General features: G+C 47.7%; 1 protein-coding gene across 2 annotated transcripts in view; it reads right to left on the minus strand.

Annotated features, from left to right (window-relative positions):
* LOC125438352 (rap1 GTPase-GDP dissociation stimulator 1-like) overlaps window positions 1-8824 on the minus strand; it is a 92896-nt gene extending 84072 nt beyond the window's left edge. Inside the window, exon 1 of one of the 2 annotated variants that reach the window (XM_048506764.1) lies at window positions 8618-8824. In XM_048506764.1, the coding sequence (XP_048362721.1) occupies window positions 8618-8621 (4 nt within the window). In that variant the 5' untranslated portion in view covers window positions 8622-8824. The remainder of the gene's footprint in view (window positions 1-8617) is intronic. The other variant, XM_048506765.1, reaches the window with a different exon arrangement.
* Window positions 8825-9027: the final 203 nt, after the last annotated feature.

Genomic DNA, 9027 nt, shown 5'->3' on the forward strand with positions numbered 1-9027 from the left:
GTGTTCCCCCCCCCTTGCACTGCCGGCAGGAGCTGGGTTGGTCTGGAGCTATTAAAAGTTACCAGGCGGCGCGGTAACAATAATGACTCATTATAAATATGCTGTGCGGAATCCAAAATAACGTGCCTCATTGCGTGCCTGTGAGGATTAAATGGAGGAGAGAACTATGAAAGATCACCTTTTTTTGGAAATGGGGACACTGACTGCTGAGAGCTAAGATCTGGGAATATGGCCTTAGTTATTAATTTGGGTGAATAAATTAGCCAAAAGAGGTGCCCACCACTCTACGTCCATTAAGCACAGTCCAGGTGCTCGGGAGCAACAGCCACAGAAGGCCATTGCTTTCACATCCTGCATGTGAGCTCCCAATGGCACCTGGTGGGCCACTGCGAGTAGCAGAGAGCTGGACTAGATGGACTCTGGTCTGATCCAGCTGGATTGTTCTTATGTTCTTATGTTCTTATGACTTTAGTATCTCTGAAGAAATAATATCAGGACCAGAGGCTTTACGGGGTTTCAGTTCAGTTATTAGGTCTGAGATTTCCTGAGTTGTAATAGGAGGCCATTTAGAAATATCGAAAGATGGAGAGAAATATGATGTGTGTTGCATTGAGTCTCCACTGGGGAGACAGGTGGAATATAAGTAAAGAAAGGAAAAATTACCATCCAGTACTGAATTAGGTGTGTGAACGGCTGAGAGAACGCAGGCATCAGTTCAGCCAAAACGTATCGCGTTGCAACTAATATTATTTAGTGTTGGTAGGTTCTTGTGTGTGTCTGAATCTAAAGTTCATGTTATGCTACAATCTAAGGCAGTGATGGTGAACCTTTTCAAGACAGAGTACCAGAGGTGGGATCCAGCAAGTTCTCACAGGTTCCCGAGTAGGCATTACCACTATTTGTGTGTGCCGAGGGAGCTACCAACTGGTGATTTTGCCGAATGCGATTTTTGCCTTAAGCACGCCTCCTCCTCCAGCAGTAGCGCAGGAACTTGGAAGAAGTCTAGCAGGAGGTGCATCTACGCGCAGCCTGCGCCATGCATTTGTTTCCTGCCCAGGACTCATGCGAGTAGCTGTGTCCTTGCCACAGTTACGCTCTCCTCAGCAGAAGGCCAGCAGAACTCTGGTGAAGCAGTCTAGCAGGAGGGGTGCACTAGCGCGGCGCTGGCAGCCTGCGCCTGGCGCGTTAATTTGTTTCCTGCTCATGATCCCGCGAGCAGCTAAAGTCTTGCTACGCCCTGGCCTTACAGGAATGCCCCGCTCTGGGAATGCCAGGCCATGCCCTCGTCATGCCCCGAGTAGCCCCATTGGCACTATGCCACAGTTTGAATCCCACCACCATGGGAACCTGTTACTAAAATGTTTGGATCCCACCACTGCAGAGTACCCAAATTGCAACCCAAAACCCACTTATTTATCGCAAAGTGCCAACATGGCAATTTAACCTGCATACTGAGGTTTTAGTTTATAAAAAACGGTTGGCTCCGAGGCGCACGTTACTCAGGAGTAAGCTTGGTGGTAGTCGGTGGCTTTGTTTTGAAGCAACTGTGCAACGCTTTGAATGGGTGGATCATGACCCTAGGAGGGTTTACTCAGAAGCAAGCCCCATTGTCAGGAACCGAGCTTGCTCTCAGGGAAAGGTTCACGTTTTAGTTGTTCCCATGAAAATCAATGGGGTTTAACAGCGCTTAACAGTGTTACCTACACTGCTTCCCCAAAACTAAGTCTTAGGTTTAATGCTAATAATCTACCTGAAATAATTACACCATTATCATTAACTGGGGCCTCCGGCGGGGAAGAGGGAGGGGGGTGGGGAGAGGGAAGTAAACCTTTGCTTTCTTGAAACCCAATAAACCCCCCCTTAACCACAAAACAGAAGTAAAAGGCAGTCAAGGAAGGCAATCCTAAGCAAGAATGCTGTGCGAGGGGTGGAATAACTTCTAGGAAAGCTAAATTGGTGGAGCAGCCATCTGACTCTGGCGGTTTTTCCTTCACAAGACATCTTACCTACAGCACTTCAGACTTCCCACAAAATGCAACAGGAACCGAAAAATAAAAACAGTTCTAGCGAAGACCTTGGTGTGCTTTAAAAAAAATCCTAAATGCTTCTCGGTTCCTCCTCCCTAGACTTGATCTGCCCAGACGATCAGCAAAAAATTTGGGTCTGAGCATTTCCCCGGTGTTTGGAAAGGCACTTGTTTTGTTTGTTCAACCCCTCGAGCAGTAGCAGCCAGCCTGCTCCAGCCTCCAGCAGGCCCTGCATGCACCCTCCGCTCTGATCTGCGCTGCTCTAGTGCCTCCGCCCCACTCCTCTGCCTCCTCGCCTCGAAAGCAGAGGTGTACAGGCTTTGCTGTAGGCTCCCAGCAAGTCCTCCCCATGCGCCACCTCCCTATGCCTTCTCTAGCATTCTCCAAGCAGCCTCGGCCAATTCTCCCCCCGGGTAGCAGCGCCACCCGGAGATATACTTGGGCACCAGGCCTGCCCGCCGAGTCCTCCCTGCTCGCTACAGTGCATGCGCATTGAGCCCAGCAGCCCAGTCCCTCCCACATGATGAACTATGTGTGCGCATGCCCACAGAGAAGGCTCTGAGTGCCGCCTCTGACACACGTGCCATAGGTTCGCCATCACTGATCTAAGGTTACAACATGGAACTTGATTGAGACTTGTGCCCAGTATGGTCTACACAAAAAATGGGTTGTGCTGGAAAGTGCCTTCAAGCCACAGCTGACTGTCGTAGGGCAACCCCGTAGGGCAGTGATAGCTTAACCTTTCAGACCTGAAAGTGCCAAACTGCAACCCAAAACCCACTTATTTATTGCAAAGTGCCAACCCGGCAATTTAACCTGAATGCTGAGGTTTTAGTTTAGAAAAAATGGTTGGCTCCGAGGCGCGTGTTACTCAGAAGTAAGCTTGGTGGTAGTGGGTGGCTTTGCTTTGAAGCAACTGTGCAACTCTTCCAACGGGTGAATCACGACCCTAGGAGGGTTTACTCAGAAGCAAGCCCCATTGCTAGCAACCGATCTTACTCCCAGGTAAAGGATGGAGCTTTAGTTCTTGTGCATGTAGCAACCAGTGGGTTTAACAGCGCTTTCAACAGGGTTGGCTACCTGCTCTGCTTCCCAAACTAGGTCTTAGGGCTTAATGCTAATAATCGAGCCCAGCGGCCCAGGCCAGCCTATATGTGTGTGTGTGTGCGGGGGGTGGGGCTCTGTGTGTGTGCCCACAGAGAGGGCTCTGTGTGCCACCTCTGGCACCTGTGCCATAGGTTCGCCACCACTGCCGTAGGGCTTTCAAGGCAAGAGATTATCAGAGGTGGTTTGCCACTGCAGCCTGCCTGCCGTAGGTGCATCAAACACACCTGTGCAGCCTTTTGCATTGCTTTACGCTTCTCCAAAAGGTAGCAACGAGCTAATAGTGAAGATTCAAGCGTGGAGAAACTGGAGTCTTTCACTGGGGAACAGCTCCTTTGTGTGTTTGCCAGACAAACAACTTTTACAGAAGGGGTTTTATACAGAGGAAACAGCTTTTAGCTTTAATAAAAAGCAGGATGTTGGCTCCACAAATGGCTCTTTCAGGGACTTTCTACTAACAGATACTAGCAGTGCCTGCTGCCTTGTGAAATATACTACAAATTCAGGGTCAAGTCGAAAAGAGTCAAAAAGAGCAGCAGTGGCGTAGGAGGTTAAGAGCTCGTGTATCTAATCTGGAGGAACCGGGTTGGATTCCCCAGCTCTGTCAGCTTGTTTGAGCTGTGGAGGCTTATGAATTGGGAATTCAGATTAGCCTGTACACTCCCACAACACGCCAGCTGGGTGACCTTCGGCTAGTCACAGCTTGGAGCTCTCTCAGCTCCCACCTGTTCCCTTGGCTACAGGGTGTTTGTTGTGAGGGGGGAAGGGCAAGGAGATTGTAAGCCCCTTTGAGTCTCCTGCAGGAGAGAAAGGGGGGATATAAATCCAAACTCTTCTTCTTCTTCTCTTCTTCTAAATTGTAAAATCCACACCCTCAATCGCTATTTTGTGCATTTTAATCTACATACAGTGCATGCGGAGGTATGCTATGGGTGTCACAGGGAAACATGTTATGATGTAAATTGTACCACCCTAGGAGCAACCTAGAGGCAGAGCTTATGTAAGTGAGATAGCATCAAACAAATCAGCCGGCATGCTAATGTTGCCTTCGGTGTCCTGAACCTATTGATGCAGTTGGTCTTTATCCGTGATCATGAATAAACTTTAAACTTTTCATGACTCTGGCCCCTTCCGCACACGCAAAATAATGCGCTTTCTCAAACCACTTTTCCACAACTGTTTGCAAGTGGGTTTTGCCATTCCGCACAGCTTCAAAGAGCACTGAAAGCAGTTTGAAAGTGCATTATTCTGCATGTGCGGAAGGAGCCCCTGTGTTTGACTGAGGAGTAGCACTGGGTTCCTTATTCTATCCCTGGTCGATTCACCGGGTTAATATCATTGCCTGCCTCCCCGTGGACTGAAAGAGTTCGGGGAGAACTGTGATTGACCCAAGATCACCCGGCAGGCTTCATGTAGATGAGCGGAACACTGAATTCAGTTCTCCAAATTAGTCTGCCGCACTTAACTGCCATACCATGTCAGCTGTCAGATAAAAATTAAAAAGAAGAAGAAGAGTTTGGATTTATATCCCCCCTTTCTCTACTGCAGGAGACTCAAAGGGGCTGACAATCTCCTTGCCCTTCCCCCCTCACAACAAGCACCCTGTGAGGTAGGTGGGGCTGAGAGAGCTCCGAGAAGCTGTGTGTGGGAGTGTACAGGCTAATCTGAATTCCCCAGATAAGCCTCCACAGCTCAGGCGGCAGAGCTGGGAATCCAACCCGGTTCTTCCAGAGCTGGGAATCAAACCCGGTTCCTTCATTAACCCCCAAATTAGTGTTTTACTCCAATCCTTCTCTAGATACTGAATTTGGTGGGTATCAAAGATGACGCCTGTTGGGAATTGCTGAGGTTTATTTCAAGCAGCCACAGCACGATGGAGGCAGGTTGCTTCTCGCCAGCCGCGTGGGAAACGCTCTGCTCGCTGACCCATTTCAGCTCTGCCCGCAGATGAGTGCAGACACCATGACTCTTTGCTGTTGAACAATCTGCACAGAGCTACCTGCAAAATGCAAGCTGACAGGTCTGCCTCCTGCCAGATTCCCGTGTTCTCCCACTGCCCGCTTTTGCTGCTTCTCAAACTTATCGAGAAGCAACGGCTTGCTTTGTAATTGAGTTTGCCAAGGCAGGTGGAATGTTGTCCTTGTTGGAGATTACGGTCCAGATTACTGTGAGCTGCAGTCCAGATCGTTTCGTCCCCGGAATAATTGGTTTAAAAGAGTGGCTGAGCACACCTGTCAATCAGACTAGATTTGTTTATGGATCCGCCCAAGTGTCTTCTGCTTAGAAGACAGCCTGAGCATATGCATGTTTACGCAGAGGAGCGTTCTGTGGGATTTGCTATCTGATCAGCATGGACAGGATTTGCAGTCGGGTAGAGAGAAACTGGTGAGAGGAATAGTGAAAGAGAACTTTATTTATTTATTTATTTATTTATTTATTTATTTATTTATTATTTATTTATATCCATTTATTAGGCTTTTATACCGCCCCATCCCCGAAGGGCTCTGGGCAGTGTACAGCATATAGGGATACAATATAAAATAAGTAAACATTTAAAAGCAGCGATAAAAAATTACAAATTTTTGTTCCAAGAATTATATAAAAAACTCTACAAAATAGAGTGGCGTCCAGCATTCCAATAAGAAAAAGTCCCTCCCACCCAAAAAGGGAGGCATGGCGAGTCTCGTTAGGTGACAAGTGGGCCAGATGTCGGGGGCCACAGAAAGGGGGCACCATTAGCGGCCGGTTCCTCCAAAGGCCCGGCGGAACAGCTCTGTCTTACAGGCCCTGCGGAACTCACCGAGGTCCCGCAGGGCCCAGACAGCTGGAGGAAGAGCGTTCCACCAGGCCGGGGCCAGAGCCGTCCAAGGAGACTCCTGATCCTAGCAGACCAAAGTCCGCCCCAGAAACGATATGAAAATAAGTGGCATAAACGCACAGTGTTTCATAAACAGCATTCCATTCAACGGGTCTGGATTCTATTTTAGCAAGCAATGCAGATTGCAGACTAGGTGCCAGTGGCTACAATGACAGTCCTAAGGAGAGATTAGAGAATTCTCAGGGTGGTAACGTCAGCTCTGTAAGTGCAATAGAGGTTTCAGGAAGAATTAAAAGCCCAGGTTAATTAAGCATTATCCTCCCAAGTTGAGACCATCGGACGTTTGAGTCTTTATACCCACAAGTTTTTCCCTGCTTTGTTCTCCAGGATGGGATTATTTCACTATCCGAAACTATTTCACTCCTCTGAAAGGCTGTGATAATCTAAACGAAAATGCCACGCACCAAGTTGTTCGGGCTTTTTAAGCATGCGTGTTGTGCTGTTTTTTTCTGGAATAGGGATGCAGGTGTGTTGATGTTCGCCTAACGCACAGGTGTCAAACTCGCAGCCCTCCAGATGTTATGGACTACAATTCCCACCATCCCCTGCCAACATGATGCTGGCAAGGGATGATGGGAACTGTAGTCCATAACATCTGGAGAGCCGCGAATCTGACATCTATGGCCCAACGACATTTGACATCTATGGCCTAATGGGTCATGACAAGAGCAAGGTGCAACTCATTCCCCTCTGTCTATCTTCAAGGTCGTTTCCTTAACATCCCACAAAGCGAGCGTTGTTGTCGGTACTGTCCCGACGCTATGGACTCGATCCCTCATATCCTGCTTTACTGTTCGAGGTATAATGATATTAGAACCGATCTGGGAGCTTTACTTCCTCTAGAATTTACGTTTCTCTCAGACAAACAAAAAATGTCTAAGCTATTGAACAGCCCTCATGTAGAAACTTCTGAAGCAGTTGCTACATTTTTCATCCATGTTCTACATGATATATAACAATGATCCTGTTTTTGTATTTGGAATAAAGGTTTTTGGATTGGATTGGATTGGCCTAACAGTACTAGACATGGCACTGAGGGTCTTTGCACTCTGGTCTATAGGCGAGATCTCCGTCAATGTAATTAGTCTTGTTAGCTTTTTCCAAGGTGGCCACCTCTTGAAGATAAGCTCCAGCTTTAATGGGCAGATTAATCTTCAGTTGATTAACTGATGGGACTGAAAGGCAACAGCGCACTATTGAGAGCGATTTGGTTCTCATAGATATTGTCACTGGGGATGGAAGAGAACACATGGAAGATTCCTTCTTCCATCAGGCAGCGGTAACTTTCAGTTTAATTCAATCTATCTCACAGGTGGGGTCCATTCCGCACGGCAAATGTCCCGAGGACATTTAAAGGGCACCTTCAGGAGGAACTCCGCACAGCATTTCCCCCCAAGATATTCTCAGAACACCTTATTTCTGCTCAGGGCATTTATTTTAGAACACTTTGAAGTGCATCTTTTCCCCCTAAGCTGGCCGCAAGACGTCTCCAGCCCGGCTGTAAGGAATGCAGAACTCAGGAGGCGTCTTATTTTTCCTGCCTGACCATTTTGTTCTCCGGTCAGTTTCACCCTCAGTTTCACCCTCTGTTCACTCAGTTTTCACCCTCATTCACTCAGTTTTCACTCTCCATTTTCCTGCCCAGCATTTTGTGTTGCTCGCTAAAATAGAATCGAGACCCACTTGTGTTTGCCGCTGAAGGGATTCTCCTTGCTGCCATTTACTGAAGGTGGCCCCAGGACGTTTGCTCTGCAGGCTCCGATCCCGGGTCCCTTTTCAGCCCCAAAAACCTATAGATGTACTCAGCTGGTCTTGCTGATTCTGGCAATATATAGTTTTTCTCTTCTAACATTTTTTGGATGAGCTACCTCTGCAGCTACGCAGACACAAATATGAGAATCTCAGCCACTTGGAAGACACCTCTTGGTTTTTTCTTACTGCACAGAAAAGCTGTCAGTCTGCGAAGGGCAGGTCTACCCAGTGCTTCTCAACGGGAGGTAGATGGGTAACCTGGGGCAACCATCAGCAAATGGCAGCACAGAGAATCCCTTCAGCTGCACACAAAATGTCGGGCACAAGCTGAGGGTGAAACTGACCAGAGAGCAAAACGGTCAGGTAGGAAAAAGCCCCCTTTCCCCTCTGACGCCTTTGCTGTCCGGAAAACACATCAGCCGCCAGCTCTTTTTAAGATGTCCCTTGGACATACTATTTTGGGCGTGCGGAATGAAAAGAAGCAGTCGCCTCTTTTTAAGATGTCCCACGGACACCTTGTTTGTGCGCTGTGCGGAACAGGTTTTGTTCTGTTTCCCGGCAAGATACCTCCGATGCAACTTCACACAATGTGCAGAGTTCTTACACTTTTAACAGATTAATCACTCATCTCCTGACCAATCAACCAACTGATAAATTTGGGCTGACTTGGTGGCAGGCAGGTATGTTAAACTACCAGGCTATATATAACAAAACAAAACAGGCTTTTCAAAAACACACACACACACACACCCTCATACTGTAACCGTTTGTTGCAGCCCCTACAGAATGAAGAAAAACGATCTGACATATATGAAATGGCAATTCACTTTCTAAATTTAGCAGGATTTCTACTCACCCATGGCTACTGCAGGTTTTCCAGACTGGGGATAATAAGGAACACACAGTCTGTGAGGCTCTGTGCTTTATTGCTGGCAAGCTGTGAGTAAGGAGAATATTTTATAGCTCTCCTGTAGGCTGGCAGACTGAAGCATCCCGTCGCTTCCTCTCTGCCTGACCCGCTAATGCTGCTTAATTACTTAATCCTCGGCTCTGCTGGTGTGTCCAGTTTAGGTGTCATTACGGGAAAAAAATAATAAAGGAAACGAGAGTCGTAATTATCGCGTCAAGCAACCGCCCCCTTCCCAACATTTCGTGGCAATTTTGATCGAATTTATTTGCTGAAGTTCTCTCGTCTAAGGGAACATCAAATCTCTCAGGTGTGACTTTTGGTGGCATTTGCATGAGATTCTGCCCAGCTCTGACTGA

Source organism: Sphaerodactylus townsendi, linkage group LG08, assembly GCF_021028975.2.
Source record: "Sphaerodactylus townsendi isolate TG3544 linkage group LG08, MPM_Stown_v2.3, whole genome shotgun sequence".
Classification (NCBI taxonomy): Eukaryota; Metazoa; Chordata; class Lepidosauria; order Squamata; family Sphaerodactylidae; genus Sphaerodactylus; species Sphaerodactylus townsendi.